The sequence below is a fragment of the Salvelinus alpinus genome, chromosome 14, assembly GCF_045679555.1.
Source record: "Salvelinus alpinus chromosome 14, SLU_Salpinus.1, whole genome shotgun sequence".
Lineage (NCBI taxonomy): Eukaryota > Metazoa > Chordata > Actinopteri > Salmoniformes > Salmonidae > Salvelinus > Salvelinus alpinus.
Genome location: NC_092099.1, coordinates 35,104,232 through 35,120,839, shown reverse-complemented (window position 1 = coordinate 35,120,839; position 16,608 = coordinate 35,104,232). Strand labels below are relative to the sequence as shown.

Below are 16,608 nucleotides of genomic sequence, written 5' to 3'. Positions count from 1 at the left end.
GAGATCAAAGGAATTGTCCATAGAGCTCAGAGACAGGATTGTGTCGAGGCACAGATCTGGGGAAGGGTACCAAAAAAATGCTTCAGCACTGAAGGTCCCCAAGAACACAGTGGCCTCCATCATTCTTAAATGGAAGAAGTTTGGAACCACCAAAACTCTTCCTAGAGCTGCCCGCCAGGCCAAACTGAGCAATTGTGTCTATTTTTTATGGTAGCTATCTAACATTGTTAGCTACATTTTCACCTGTCATTGTTAGATGGATAGTCTGATGTTGCTAGCTACTTGTAATGTCGTTACAGTCATTGGATTATTACAACAGATGAAAGCTGTATATCTTGTTCTGTTATTGCTAAATGAATGTGCCGCCTTAGTATTGATGCCATTGTATTCATGTTTATTATTTCCAGACCACATCTTGTATGGATAAATGGATAGTTAATTGGATAATCAAAGCTGAGTGACATGTCACAGAATTGCAAATCAACATTAAAGAACCCTAAACTGAGGAACTGTCTTTCTCACCGTCTCTCTAATAGGAGTATAATCTCCATAACTTTACCTACTCAATCAGTGTATAAATTCCAGAGGCATCACCCTCTAATTCAGTCTCAATACAGTACGTTGTCATACATTTTATGTCCAGCATCTAGACTACAGAAAAGTTCACATACTGTTTCTACCATAGGCTAAATCATGTGGCAGATATAGCCTATGTCAGAAGATTTTTTCTGGTTATCTAATCAATTAATGAACCGCAAACGCCTACATTATTAACCCATTTAATCCCGAATTTTTCCCATACATGAAAATATCTAAATCATGTGTCATTAGTAACCTTTTGAAATAATCGATCATCATTTTTTTAAATTTTCATGGAAAAGTAGGTGAAAAAGTGTGTTTTATGGTCGGTCACAATTGTGACCGGTGGGAGAATGTGATGTATATACTGAATTAACATATTTCTCCTATGCAGTCATCAAAATTCTTTATAACCCGGCCCAGTTATTAACACATGTAAAACTGTCACTGCCAGTCCCCAGCATTGCTACTAAAATGCCCCATCACATTCTATTGTGACTATTTTACATAACAAAAACCCTTATACAACACCGATACGAATACTGAGAGCAAAGACAAAAATCAACAACCATCGACGTATTTCAACATTGTTACTTTATTGTAACATACATTGTAACATTGTTACTTTATTGTAACATGTATTGAAACATTAACATTGTAACTTTATTGTAACATTTGAACTTGTACTTTAGTGCAATACTCATTGTAACATTGTCATTGTGACATTTTAGTGCAACATTCACTAACAACTGTATAGCAGTTGTGTTATTCATTCACATTGAACATACAGGTAACATTTAGGATAGAGGTAGCCTGTAGAATATGCATTCAAGTAGAGGCCTACACAGAACAAAATAATATATATCATAGAGGTAGGCTTCAGAACCAAGTGCACGATTAGTTTGTGCATCACTATTTTGAACTGTGATCAGTCAGACCTAATTGACCTTTTTTCCCAAAAACATTTCAGTCATTTTGGTTGTCTTTTTCGTCTACTTTTCTTTTCTTCCTAGAGTCCGTTGTACTGCTTCTCATCACCCTTTATCGACTTTTCTATTTTTCTTTTATTGGCTTTTTCATTCACTCTTATCTCCTTTTCTACTGTCCATGGGTATATCTTGAAGCACTCAATGTGCAGTGGCGCTTTGCATTTCTCACATGCATAGGTAGTGCGTTTGTCACAATGACGACATCTCTGGAACCGGTGCATCGTGTTGATTGGCCAGTGAGAAGCTTTGTCAAATCTTGCCTGATCTTCAACAGTAGCAGCCAGTAAAGATCTCCTTCCTTGGCTCAGTGGTTTCGTGCCAAACTTTTGCATAAGAGACTGTGCCACTATCCGTGAGAAGGTGAGCAGGTCGATGGTCCCTCCCATAACGTCTCTGTAAAAGAAATGGCTGTTTACGAGTGCACTGTTGAGAGACCATGCAAAGATGGGCCACCACCACTTCTTAGACCTGATCGAGATATGGTATCTTGAAACCTGTAGGTCATGAAGGTCAACACCACCCATGTGCTCATTGTATCGGTTGATGCATTTTGGTTGTGGGACTTTGTCAAAGGCACGTCGCTCCTTGTTCCATCTTTTGACAGAGGTCTCACTGTATTTCTCCTCCATGTTTGTTGCCACTGTGACAATGTTATTGTCTTTCCAACGGACCAGCAACTTGTCTCCTTGGGTCAGAACCTCAGAGGTTCCCCGGGGTAACTTCATGAAGTCCTTCTGTGGCTTGAATGGGACATCAAACAGACGATTCTGCCTCATCGTACCAGAGCTCCCATATCCTCTTTTTGTCATTTCATCGAGGAGTGCAAGCGAAGTGAAGAGGTTGTCATGAAGGAACTTGCAACCTTGAGGCACCTGAGATTGCTCTGCAAGACCAAGAACGACACTGGGTCCCTGACCCAGCCCAGTCTCAGGGAGGAGAGTGTGGGATCCACCATATGGCTCCATGTGATACATGTAACCACTGGATGAGGCAAGGCTCCATAGCTTGTAACCAAAACGGATTGGTTTACCTCTAATGAATTGCTTACATCCATGTCGGCCATAGTATCGGATCATGCTCTCATCCACTGACAGCCATTCCTGAAATGGCATGACTTTGTATGACTGATTGAGCTCAGAGAAGATGGGCCTAACCTTAAAAAATGGGTCGTCAGTGATCTTTGTGTTGTCAACCACATGAACTGAGGCCATTATTTCATCAAAGCGATTTCTCCGCATTGAATCTGAAATGCTTTCATTGTGTACATCACTGTCAAGTGACCAGTACCTGTGTCTTCTTGGAACAGAGCTGTACCCAGATGTGATAAGGATCCCATAGAATGTAAGGAGCTCATCCATACTCAGATACAGTTGCTTGTCCTTGGTCTGGGTGGAGTAGAGGTTGGACATTTCAATGGTGATCTCTCTTAGGGTGGGTGGATACATTAGTAGGAAAACATCCATTGGGTTGGGACAGCTTTGTTTTACACATTCTGCAGCATTTGGGCTGTATACTATGTGTTTTGGAATCACAGCGGTGGCAGGCCTCTTCGATCGTTTGAACACTCGATCCTTATTTTTGACGACCTGCAGCTTTGCCCTTGGCTCTTCTGACTGGACCCTCTGGCGAGTAGAGGCCGTTGGCTCTTCATTATCAACGGTGGAGGGTGGTGGGGGAGGGGGGGTTGTGGTGGATGGGGGAGTGGGGGTTGTGAGGGGTAGGTCATCATCACTGATAACGTTGTTCCTGTCATGATCTGTTTGCAAAGGTTCAGCATATGCATTCAACAGCCTGGCTGGCAAATGACCTGTCTCCCCCTCATAGTCCATATCTGACCCATCACTATCACAATCACTGAGGACAGCATCTTTCTCATTTTGAGGGATAACTACAATGTTGCATGGCTTGTCTGGGTGGTCACCTAGATCCAACATATCCAGAACTTGACTCAAAGTGAAACTAAAAGAAAGAACAGAGTAGAAAGTTAGAACAAGAACTATGTATGTGTATAAGTATGTGAATACCTAGATGCACTGTGTTATCCCGCCGGTCACTATTGTTGCCGTCAACATGTTTACACATTCTATGACCACACTGAACAAAGTTGAGTAATTGCAAATGCATATATCAATACTAGACACCTTAAAGATGATGTGTACCAAAAATCTTTGTCCTAACTTTATGTTAACATACTTTACTAACCTTTTGTTTGGGAGCTTTGATGCAGCCATCCTCTTCTCATGGTGCAACCAGGAAGTAAACAGCTCTGGTCATGTGACAATTTACACTAAACATGTGACACTGCACATCTTTCATTGAGACCCTTTATTATTTCAATATTTGCTGGAAATGCATTGATACATCATTCAGTAACGTGTTTAGAGCCTTATAACTGAAAACGTTTTTTACGGTCACTATTGTGACCGATGGGATTAAATAGGTTAAGGATGGATCAAGTATTTTTCATATAACCAGTCAACTTGCAAATCAATATGTAAAAAATAATCCTAAATGTAAGCAGTGCAAGGGAGTTTACCTCGGCAACGCTGAAGTGGGTTATTATTCAGCCTGTGGTCAGCGTTAGGATAGTAAAAGAAATAGGTGATTTATAAAAGTCCCTGCTCTGCGCAGTGATTCATTAAATGCCGCGATCACGTGCTAGTGGGAACTAGGACATTCCGAAATGTCAGATTTACTAACTGGTTGAATCGCACGTATATAATGGTGCGTTCAAGACAACTGGGAACTCGGTAAAAGAACGAGGTCAAATCATGTCATGACTTCAGTTATCTTCATGTCGGAAAGTGGGAGCTCTAGAAAGAGGCCCGATTTCCCGATTTGGAATTCCGAGATGGAAATCAATCTCAGTCGGAGCTCGTTTTTTTTCTCCAGATTTCCCAGTTTACTTGAACGCACTGAAGTCGGAGATTTTAGAGCTCCGTGTTTTTTTCTTCTCTCCAATTTCTAGTTCCGACTACCACGTGATTTATTCCTAGTTGAACAATAGCTCGATAATTGGCTATTTCTATTGCATTTCCTTCCGACATTTTGAAAGATTTTGTTGATGAATTACAAAGTAGTTTGCGTCAGGTCAATCTCGTATTGGACTGGTTAAAATAAGTGAACAAAAATATAGCCGAGGCAACTTTCACTTTCTGTTTCGCAGCAAATATATAGCCAGCAGGACATTGTTCCTCTGCGATTAACCTCAGTTGGTTTAGAGAGGATTTTTGGAGGAGTCGTCTATGTAAGTAGGACCGACGAATGCTGTACCATAGCAGGAAACTATTACATTTTTGCAGAGGAATTTCATAATGAAATTGAAGCTGACATTGGACAATAATTCAACTAAATGTTGCATGCATATGGCTAAGCTGTTTCATGGTGCAGATCTTTTTAATAATGTATTTGCATAGCCTATGCAGTAGTCCTAGACTATATTCACATTGTGAGCTTAATTTATAGAAGGAATCGATAATGAACTTATATAAATAATTCACTTGAACTATATTTAATTAATACTTTTATTATAGATTGACTATTTCTGGGAGCTGTAGGCTAATCATCCTGTGAAGCTACTTGACCATGGATTCCCCAATGTGTCTGGTCGAAAACGCCGACGGGGAGCTTCATGTAGTCCCTGGTGCCATCAAGTACCTGATGGGACTGAACCAGAAAGTCGTAGTGGTGGCGGTGGTCGGGCTGTACCGCACCGGCAAGTCCTACCTCATGAACAAGCTGGCTGGAAAGAGAAAAGGTGAGACTGATGCTGAGAAACAAATTCAAATGTACAGACTGGTTTGATCATCAGCTGTACATCAATAGTCAATGCCCAATTAAATGTTTATTTTCATCTGTACACTGGTTTAGAAATAAATTGTATTACATACTTTTTTTCTTAAAATGGTCTTTGAAATATTGATTTAGGTTTTGCCCTGGGAGCCACCATCCAATCCAAGACTAAGGGAATCTGGATGTGGTGTGTGCCTCACCCTGAAAAAAGAGACCACACCCTGGTGCTGCTGGATACAGAGGGGCTGGGGGATGTGGAGAAGGTGAGAGGTCAACGTTCAGTCTTTCAAATTCACATTAGTAATCCAGCACAGTGAACAAATATCTAAACACACATATATTTTAAATAATTTCATTACATTTCGCCAGATCACCAACACATGTTGCTGTTGTCATACTTGTTTCAGGGAGATTCTAAGAATGATGCCTGGATCTTTTCCTTGGCCATTCTGTTAAGCAGTACTCTGGTCTACAACAGTCGAGGGACCATCGACAATCAAGCCGTGGAGAACCTCCAGTATCCTTTAAACCAATATCTATTTCCCCATGGCAAACCTCCCCTGTTTCCTCTCCTGTTGACTTTAACAGGACAGGGGATATTTCCCCCAACCGGGCCATTTCTTGGAACTCCCTCTCATATTGAAAGTGAAAGTGCTGTATGTTTGTATATCTATTGGATGCTGAGCAAAATGTCCTTATAGACTTGGAGCAATATATTGTGTTACTGACAGCATTAATTATGTGTTTGCAGAATGTTTAATACACTGTACTTTGTTATATCCATTCCCTTAGGGGTTACTCAGTGCATGTGGACACAGTCCATTCAAAATGAAACTGAAATGACTTGTATGCTATAACTGTTGTATAGCAAGTCCTTATACAACCGTAGCAGGCACATGTCAATGCAGACGCACAGTATTTTTTTGAACTTTGGTAGCTTTTATCAGTCAATCCTCAACCGGCCCTATAGATATGTGAGTGAGCTGACAGAGCGGATCAAGGTGAATTCTTCCAGTGCAGCTTCATCCTCTCACGATGACGAGGAAGGAGGGGACGCCCAGTTTGTGCAGTTCTTTCCGAATTTTGTGTGGGCCATCAGAGATTTCACTCTACTACTCGAGATCGACGGCAGAAACGTCACCGAAGATGAGTATCTGGAGCATTCCCTGGAGCTCAGAAAAGGTGACATTAGCATTAGCCACCACCCCAATGATCAACTGTGCACAATGTCTCTAGAATAGTGCTCCCCAAGAACATTTATACAATTGGAACAATCATTCTCACAAGAACAAAGAGGTTGAAAAACAAGAAGATTGATATTTGCTCTGACACTTGCTAAATTACACGTTCTAAAATCATTCCTATGCAAATGTATTGTAGGATTAGACTCATAATCAAACAGACTCATAAATCAAGTGACACAATTATTTTATCCAGTTTGTTTATTGGTCATAAAGTCTTCTGCCTCATGTTAATTTAATCATATCTCTGTATATGCGTGTCTGTTAATGATTGTGTGTTTGGATGGTGAACTAAGGGCCGGTCTCCCAGACACAGATTAGGCCTCCAGACGAGATTCTCCATTGAACACACTTTTTGTGTCCAGGACAAGGCCTAGTCTGTGTCTGGGAAACCAGCCCTAAAAATAGAGTAATGTCAACTGTAATGGTGAATGCTGACTATCATTCAGGTGGGGGTAAAAAGAATCTGATGTACAACCTCCCACGAGAGTGCATCCGGAACTACTTCCCCTCGCGCAAGTGCTTTGTATTCCCCACCCCTACAACTCCTGCCAACATGCCCCACCTGGATTCCATGGACGAGGCTGGCCTGTGTGGAAGCTTCCGAAAGGTTGCAGACACTTTCTGCCGCTTCATTTTCCAGGAGAGCCGTACAAAAACTGTCAAAGGGGGCCACAAAGTTACCGGGAGAAGTAAGTCAAATATCAGCAGATTCTGCACAGAGGCATTGAATGTTTCAATAAGCATTTCTCTATGGCTGGCCATGCTTTCCTCCTGGCTACCCCAACCCCGGCCAACAGCTCCGCACCCCCCGCAGCTACTTGCCCAAGCCTCCCCAGCTTCTCCTTCACCCAAATCCAGACAGCAGATGTTCTGAAAGAGCTGCAAAACCTGGACCCGTACAAATCAGCTGGGCTAGACAATCTGGACCCTCTCTTTCTAAAATTATCCGCCGTCATGGTTGCAACCCCTATTACCAGTCTGTTCAACCTCTCGTATTGTCCGAGATCCCTAAAGATTGGAAAGCTGCCGCGGTCATCCTCCTCTTCAAAGGGGGTGACACTCTAGACCCAAACTGTTACAGACCTATATCCATCTTGCCCTGCCTTTCTAAAGTCTATGAAAGCCAAGTTAATAAACTGATCACTGACCATTTCGAATCCCACTGTACCTTCTCTGCTGTGCAGTCCGGTTTCTGAGCTGGTCACAGGTGCACCTCAGCCATGCTCAAGGTACTAAACGATATCATAACCGCCATTGATAAAAGACAGTACTGTGCAGCCGTATTCATTGACCTGGCCAAGGCTTTCGACTCTGTCTTATCAGCAGACTCAACAGCCTTGGTTTCTCAAATTACTGCCTCGCCTACTTCTCAGACAGAGTTCAGTGTGTCAAATCGGAGGGCCTGTTATCCGAACCTCTGGCAGTCTCTATGGGGATACCACAGGGTTCAATTCTCGGGCCGACTCTTTTCTCTGTATATATCAACGATGTCGCTCTTGCTGCGGGTGATTCCCTGATCCACCTCTACGCAGACGACACCATTCTGTATACATCTGGCCCTTCTTTGGACATTGTGTTAACAAACTCCAAATGAGCTTCAATGCCATACAATACTCCTTCCATGGCCTCCAACTGCTCTTAAAAGCTAGTAAAACTAAATGCATGCTTTTCAACCGTTCGCTGCCCGCACCCGCCTGCCCGACTAGCATCACTACTCTGGACGGTTCTGACTTAGAATATGTGGACAACTACAAATACCTAGGTGTCTGGCTAGACTGTAAACTCTCCTTCCAGACTCATATTACACATCTCCAATCCAAAATGAAATCTAGAATCGGCTTCCTATTTCGCAACTAAGCCTCCTTCACTCACGCCGCCAAACATACCCTCGTAAAACTGACTATCCTACCGATCCTCGACTTCGGCAATGTCATCTATAAAATAGCCTCCAACACTCTACTTAGCAAATTGGATGGAGTCTATCACAGTACCATCCGTTTTGTCACCAAAGCCCCTTATACCGCCCACCACCGCGACCTGTATGCTCTCGTCGGCTGGCCCTCGCTACATATTCGTCGCCAGACCCACTGGCTTCAGGTCATCTATAAGTCTTTGCTAGGTAAAGCTCCGCCTTATCTCAGCTCACTGGTCACGATAACAACACCCACTCGTAGCACGCACTCCAGCAGGTATATTTCACTGGTCATCCCCAAAGCCAACACTTATTTTGGCCGCCTTTCCTTCCAGTTCTCTGCTGCCAATGACTGGAACAAATTGCTGAAGCTGGAGACTTATATTTCCCTCACTAGCTTTAAACATCAGCTCTCTGAGCAGCTAACCGATCGCTGCAGCTGTACATAGCCCATCTGTAAATAGCCCATCCAAACTACCTACCTCATCCCCATATTGTTTTCTGCTCTTGCACACCAGTATTTCTACTTGCACATCATCATCTGCACATCTATCACTCCAGTGTTAATTTGCTAAATTGTAATTACTTCGCTACTATGGCCTATTTATTGCCTTACCTCCTCATGCCATTTGCACACATTGTATATAGACTTTCTTTTTTTTCTATTGTGTTATTGACTGTACGCTTGTTTATTCCATGTGTAACTCTGTGTTGTTGTTTGTGTCGCACTGCTTTGCTTTATCTTGGCCAGGTCGCAGTTGTAAATGAGAACTTGTTCTCAACTAGCCTACCTGGTTAAATAAAGGTGTAATAAAAAAATAAAAACAATGTAGCCTATGTTATTGTACCACCAAATGTATACACTTATATTTTTCTTCCCGCCTCTATCTGATTGCAGTGCTCGGCCACTTGGTTAACACCTATGTGGAGACCATAGCCAAAGGCTCTGTGCCCTGTCTGGAGAATGCGGTGCTGGCCATGGCTCAAATTGAGAACCAGGCTGCTGTGGATGAGGGCCAGGTAGTATACCAGAGGGGCATGGAGGAGGTGAAGGCCTTATTCCCTGTGGACATGGGTCAGATTTCAGCTCATCACCTCCGCTCAGACCACCAGGCCACGCAGGCTTTCATGAAACGATCCTTCAAAGACGAAAATGGGGATTTCTTGAAAGCGTTGGCGGTAAGGGTCATCATTTCAGATCTGTGCCTGGTACAAACACTGCCTTAGTTCTTAACTCTGTCAAGGACCACTTTTTACAAATGCTTCCCTAAAACAGTCTTGACTCCTGCAGGTGGCCATTGCAAAGCACTACGCTGTCCTTCTCATCCAGAACGAGGATGCCTCAGAGAAGAAGTGTGCAGCCCTTCTGGAGAAGCTGTCTGCTCCGATGGCCCAGAAGATTACAGAGGGGATCTACACCACACCTGGAGGATATGAGCTTTACTGCAGTCACCATGACAACATGGTGGCACAGTACCGGGCCGAGCCTGATAAAGGAGTTAGGGTAAGAATCCTTTCTAGGGCTGAAACATTCATAAAAAAATCCATATTAAACACTGGAGCTGTTCTCATCTTTCAGGCCGATCCACTTAGTTTCAATTCCGTCGATGGATTGCTGTTTCTATCAACCTCTGTTACTGTTATGATGCACATTAGCTTCCATCTGCAGCATCATACCAGAAACAGATTGCCATCAACCAATGATAAAACATGTGGCCTTTTGGGGTGTTTTCTGCAGGCTGAGGAGATTCTTGAGCAGTTCCTGAGGGAGAAGAGTCTAGAGAAGAATTCCATCCTACAAGCTGACAAAAAATTGACCGAAAATGAGAAAAAGATCCACGGTAAGTCCAAAATATACCATTGGGATGTTATTATCTGGTTGCATTCAGGTTTCTGGTTGGAGTGAATTCTCACAATCAATTGGTGATAATCTTGCACGAAGTCAACATAGATCTGGGATGTTTGAAAGAGTAATCTAAAAGTTATGGCCTACTCCAGAACATGGAAAAGATCAGGGGCTGTCTGTTGACTCCATATGAGAGAGAATATGAGTAGTCCAGAAGGTAGAGTGTTTTCCTACCTCAACTCTTCCTTTGGACCATGCAGAGGAGAAGGAGAGATCAGCTGTGCTGGAGCAGGAGAAGAAGGCTGCTGAAGAGAAACGGTTGGAGATGGAGCGCACCATGGAGGACGATCGCAGAAGCAAAGACGAGAAGTTGAAGCAGATGGAAGAGAAGATGAAGGAGGAGATGAAGCAACAGGAACGGGACTTCCACAGGGCCTTGGAGTGCAAGGTGCAGGAGCAGAAGGATCTGCTGGAGAAGGGCCACAAGGAGAAAGCTGACTTAATGAGACAGGAGATAGAGGAGTTCAAGAAGAGCAACACACCTGAGAAGGAAGGAGGTTTCCTTGAGTCTACAGTCATGCCTGTTCTTCGATTTGGATTGGACGCTGCCAACACTTTCTTTCAATATAAGCTCATGAGGGGAGCTTTTATGAAGTAGAAACATTGTGTATTACCTGAGCATGTACACATTTGTTAGCTTTATCAAGCAATGTAAAGCGAAAAGTCAAGTTGATAGCCATGCTTAGTATCAGTATAAGCTTTATATGCAAGAGTGATGTATTATTTTTCTCATACAGTATATGTATTTACAGGTTTTGGTGAAATTATCACGCTTAAATCTAGAGGCTTTAATAAAAACATTTCTAGACTATAACTAAGACTTTTCTGCAATCATAATATACACTGAACAAAAATATAAACGCAACAATTTCAAAGATTTTACTGAATTACATTTAAGGAAATCAATCAACTGAAATAAATTCATTAGGCCCTAATCTATGGATTTAACATGACTGGGAATGCAGATATGCATCTGTTGGTCACAGATACCTTAAAAAAAAGGTAGGATGTGGACCAGAAAACCAGTCAATATTTGGTGTGACCACCATTTGCCTCATGCAGCACAACACATCTTTGCATAGAGTTGATCAGTCCATTGATTGTGGAATTGTTACGCTCGTTGATGGAAGAATTAGACCAAGGTGCTGCGTGGTTGGCGAACATCTTACTTTTATTACAAATGAACACCGAAAAAACAATAAAAGACAAAACGAACGTAAAGTTCTGCAGGCTACACAGCAACTATACAAAATCAAGATCCCACAAACTAAGGTAGAAAAAAGGCTGCCTAAGTATGATCCCCAATCAGAGACGACGATAGACAGCTGCCTCTGATTGGGAACCATACCCGGCCAACAAAGAAATAGAAAACATAGATTGCCCACCCTAGTCACACCCTGACCTAACCATATAGAGAATTAAAAGGATCTCTAAGGTCAAGGCGTGACAGGAATATTGTCCCACTCCTCTTCAATAGCTGTGTGAAGTTGCTGAATGTTGGCAGGAACTGGAACACAATGTCGATCCAGAGCATCCCAGAACTGGGACATTTTCAACTTCCAAAAATTGTGTACAGATCCTTGCGACATTGGGCCGTGCATTATCATGCTCAAACATGAGGGGATGGCCGCAGATGAATTGTAGGACAATGGGCCTCAGGATCTCGTCACAGTTTCTCTGTGCATTCAACTTGCCATCGATAAAATGCAATTGTGTTTGTTGTCCGTTGCTTATGCTGGCCCACACCATAACCCCACCGCCAACATGGGACACTCTGTTCACAATGTTGACATCAGCAAACCGCTCGCCAACACGACACCCTACATGCTGTCTGCCATCTGCCCTGTACAGTTGAAACTGTGATTCATCCGTGAAGAGCACACTTCTCCAGCATGCAAGTGGTCATCGAAGGTGGCCAAACTGCAGTCAGGTCAAGACCCTGTTGAGGACGACGAGCATGCAGATGAGCTTCCCTGAGACAGTTTGTGCAGAAAGTGGATGTGGAGGTCCTGGGCTGGTGTGGTTACATGTGGTCTGCGGTGTTGAGGCCGGTTAGACATACTGAAATGAACATTCAATTCTCTGGCAACAGCTCTGGTGGACATTCCTGCAATCAGCATGCCAATTGCATGCTCCCTCGACTTCAGACATCTATGGCATTGAATTGTGTGACAACTGCTCATTTGAGTGGCCTTTTATTGTTCCCAGCACAAGGTGCATCTCTGTAATGATCATGCTGTTTAATCAGCTTCTTGATATGCCGCACCTGTCAGGTGGATGGATTATCTTGGCAAAGGAGAAATGCTCACTAACAGGGATGTAGCAAATTTGTGCCAAGAAATTGAGAGAAATAAGCTTTTTATGTGTATGGAAAATTTCTGAGATATTTTATTTCAGCTTGTGAAATATGGGACCCAACACTTTACATGTTGCGTTTCTATTTTTGTTCAGTCTTCTTTTTATGGTATTATATTCTTTGAGAACGTTGTCTATTGAAGCAAAATATGATTAATTTGGATATTATCATTTGAAGTTGAATATAAAATGCATTTCAGTTTATAAATAAATTGTTTTGAATCCACTTTGAATCTTTTAGTGTTAATGTAAGTAGTAGTAGTCTGTTACTGACTCGCATCTGGAAAACACCATTTATGCCTTTGTGGCCTGACGCACCTCTTTTTGTTATTATATATTTTTATTGAACATACAATCTACCTGCAGTGAAGCCGCTCAACATTTGCATTACATTCAGTCATCTAACAGACTCCCATCCACAGTGACCCACAATATCAACCAGGGTCCAAGCACCGCCCAAGGGCACGTCGACAGGTCTTCCACCAAGTCAAAATGGGGACCTGAACCAGCCACTTATCGGCCACTGGCCCAAGCTCCCAACCGCTAACCCTCCAAGATCCCCCCACATTTTCCCGACAGATGCCTCTTAACCATCCAAGACGTCACCCCCCCAAGCCACCAACAAAATTAACAAAAGAGAAAAACAAAGGAAAACAACAATGCAAAAATGAAAGACATCAATCCTCTTACTTTTATCTCAGATACTGGGCCACATTTTGGTGTTCAAATGGTTTTCAGACCAGGAATCAATCAGTTTGCACATGAGAAATAGCCATTGGCTACTGTCTTTTCTGACACAGAGGAGCAAGAGAAGAGAGCCCTGGCTGAACAGGCAGTGAAGATGGAGGCCGAGAAACAGCACCAGTTAGAGAAACTAATCCAGGAGAGGGAGAGGAGTCATCAGGAGGGAATCTGTCAGCTAGAGGTATGTATGGACACTGGGAACCTATAGTATATCATGTCTCATAAAATTATATATTTTTAACTATAACCACAGATAGATTGTAGTAATTGAGGAAGGTAAACACAGTAGTCTTTGAGAAGATGCAGCTTGCTTGTTATGTTGTCCCTCTGTGATTCTAGGCTAAGATGGTCCAGGAGGCGAAGGAGAAGCAACAGGAGTTGGAGAGAGCGCTAGATAGCAAGCTCCATGAGCAGGAAAAGCTGATGGCTAAGGGCTTCACAGAGAAAGAGGCAGCCATGAAGGAGGAGATACAGAGCCTGAGAGAGAAGGAGGAGGCCAAGTGCGAGAAGGAAGAGCAGTCTCGTAACTTCAGAGCCATAGCACAGGGTGTCATGGAGAGTGTCAGCAATGGCTTAGGTCACTACTTTAACTATAAGAAAGCCCGTGAGCAACGCAAGGCGATTGTGTTCAAGGAGCAGGTCAGATTCAATCTCAAATCAGGTGCGGTTGGCAATATCCCTGATAAGGAGCGCATGACACTCAAGCAAGACAAGATGGCCACGCCCAAACTCAAAACAGGAGCAGTTGGCAACTCTAAAGACACAACTCTGCCCAAAGTCAACACAGGTACAACTGGCAAAAGCCCTGGCTCAGAGGTCTAAAGGATTCACCAGAGATTTGTCAATGGTCCAGATCAGCAGCCACCCCTTTCTCCAGTCTCATCATTAACCAGAAGAGCCCAGTAAAACTACTAGGAAATAGTGCAACAGAAAGACTGCTGTGCAATAATGGTACAATGTGGCCAAACCAGCTGTGACTTCACAGACGTCAGTTCCTCAGTTTATAACCACTGATTTCTCATTCTGATAATATTACGTCATATTTAAAAGTTATAGATTAATCTTAAAATTGGAGAGTTAAGATTTTTGTTTTGTTCTTGGATGTAGGGTAAAATAATTGAGCTTGCTGAACTTGTCGAGGTCAAATGTGTTGTTCTATACTACACATAAGGCTAGAATGGAACTGCTCATCTTCAATGCGCTTTTCACTTAATTAAGGGATGACCATTATCATGTTTTGTAATTGTGATTGTTGTTTGAATAAACCTTGCTTCTATATTCGATAACTTTTCACACTCTGATAGGGTTAAGGATAGGATGACGCTAAACTTGTTTTAGTAGAGCTATTGATCAATGGGGAGAACTGATGAACTGAACACCACCAGCTGAATCTCTACATGGAAACATAAGCACAAACATTCACATGAAAAAGAGACATTGTGTCTTTCAGTCACCTCATATAAATGTAATCAAATACAAACATGAGTACATCAACAGCAGGACAACAAGAGGAACTGTAATTATGGAATGATATGAACACATCTCTACTCAGATGATCAGTACCCAGATCAGCTTTAGGGCCAGGACAATACATGCAGGAATGATTTTCATATAAACTACTGATCTTCATTAGTCTGCTGCTTGGACACACCATGCACATCAAGACCTGAGGGGAATGTCAGAAAGCAGGACCAAGGTGTTATCCACCTTACTTTGATAAACAGATATACTGTACTGTAACCTGCTGAAAAAAATAGCATAGACCAGCGTAGTCTAGTGACCAGCTTTTGTTGTGTTTTCTCTGGTGGCCAGCCTTTACTGTGTTTTGGACCATGGACTTTTATTCACCCACAATTTACATTTAGAATGACTGTCAGGATTAGAAAAAAGAATAATTGAGACTACCTAAACCAGCTAATCGGGAACAACCATTTCAGTAACGGTGCAATAAATCCAATTTACAGATTGGATTAGTTTAGAAAAAAGTATGTTATTTATCTTTGTGTAGCATAAAATGAATTAATATATTAATAAATCAATCAATGTACATGCAAAAACACAGATATGGAAACAAACTATTTTTAAGAAATCTAACTGCAATAGAGCATCCTGGGAAATATGATAATGATAGGTGTGGTTTGGTCGACGAACTTGACCATGGAATATGCTATTGGCCAACAACTCAACAAACACATCCTGCTCTCCTTCGGTAAGTTACACTCTCTCTCTCTCATTATCTCTCTCTCTCTGTCATTATCTCTCTCTTTCTCTGTCATTCTCTCTCTTTCTCTCAATTCACTTTGCTTTATTGGTATGACGTAACAATGTACATATTGCCAAAGCTTACTTTGGATATTTACAATATTAAAATAATAATAAAAATTGTCAACAGGACAACAGTAACAATAACCAAGGGTCAAAATAACCATACATTGAACAATAACAATAAGCATACAGTAGAGGAAATGTGCAGGTTGATTGGTCTGTCAGACACTGTCCCTCATCTTATGGCAAGGAGCAATGTAGTGCGCTGCCAACCCACAGCTCGCTGCGTCCTCCCCCAACAGGATGGGTAGTCTATCCTCATCAGAGAGGTCTTTGAAACTTTGAATGAGGGTTTCAAATTTGGGGAAATGACACTAATTGTTTTATATTTTTTACATTTTGTCAGGAAATGCAGATCTGTTTCAGGTTCTACTGTTGTGCAGTGGTTGCACGGCCTTTCCTCTACAGGGAGCCAGATTTTCCTGTGTCTACCCTTCTCAATGGTAAGATTGCAGTGGTGGGCCGTCAGGGCCTGCAAGGCCTTCTCTACTGGCCTAAACATCATCAGAATATAATTTTTTTTTTTAAATATATTTTCCCACAAATATGTATTAAATTATTCCCCAGAGTAAGAGTTATACTCTTCATTTCATAGCTTTCCTCTTGGTTGCACTGCTTCCAGCCCCAGGTTGAGATTTGGAGGGCTGGTCTTTATGTTAGATCTTTTATCCAATCATATTCAGCCATCATGTGTTGCCAGGGGTCTAAAATCTGCCCTCAGGCCTTCAGAATCAACAGTGCGGGCGCTTGTATAGTGAATGG

The 16,608-nt window shown here is 42.3% G+C and overlaps 2 protein-coding genes across 5 annotated transcripts in view; one reads left to right on the top strand and one right to left on the bottom strand.

The window, feature by feature from the left end:
- Window positions 1-14,807, top strand: part of LOC139538845 (guanylate-binding protein 1-like) — a 31,148-nt gene extending 16,341 nt beyond the window's left edge. For 2 of the 4 annotated variants that reach the window (XM_071341333.1, XM_071341334.1), the window contains 10 exons: window positions 5,102-5,325; window positions 5,496-5,623; window positions 5,768-5,877; window positions 6,331-6,542; window positions 7,051-7,293; window positions 9,415-9,695; window positions 9,808-10,020; window positions 10,255-10,357; window positions 13,578-13,702; window positions 13,861-14,807. In XM_071341333.1, the coding sequence (XP_071197434.1) occupies window positions 5,154-5,325; window positions 5,496-5,623; window positions 5,768-5,877; window positions 6,331-6,542; window positions 7,051-7,293; window positions 9,415-9,695; window positions 9,808-10,020; window positions 10,255-10,357; window positions 13,578-13,702; window positions 13,861-14,343 (2,070 nt within the window). In that variant the 5' untranslated portion in view covers window positions 5,102-5,153 and the 3' untranslated portion in view covers window positions 14,344-14,807. Of the gene's footprint in view, window positions 1-4,173; window positions 4,816-5,101; window positions 5,326-5,495; window positions 5,624-5,767; window positions 5,878-6,330; window positions 6,543-7,050; window positions 7,294-9,414; window positions 9,696-9,807; window positions 10,021-10,254; window positions 10,358-10,622; window positions 11,237-13,577; window positions 13,703-13,860 lie in introns of those variants that run through there. The other 2 variants (XM_071341332.1, XM_071341335.1) reach the window with 2 other exon arrangements.
- LOC139538847 (piggyBac transposable element-derived protein 3-like) lies at window positions 1,153-3,879 on the bottom strand. Its single transcript, XM_071341336.1, has 2 exons — window positions 3,771-3,879; window positions 1,153-3,527 (listed from the first exon to the last, which is right to left on the bottom strand). Exons 1-2 carry the CDS (start codon window positions 3,797-3,799, stop codon window positions 1,589-1,591), a joined length of 1,968 nt encoding a protein of 655 aa, XP_071197437.1. The 5' UTR covers window positions 3,800-3,879; the 3' UTR covers window positions 1,153-1,588.
- Window positions 14,808-16,608: the final 1,801 nt, after the last annotated feature.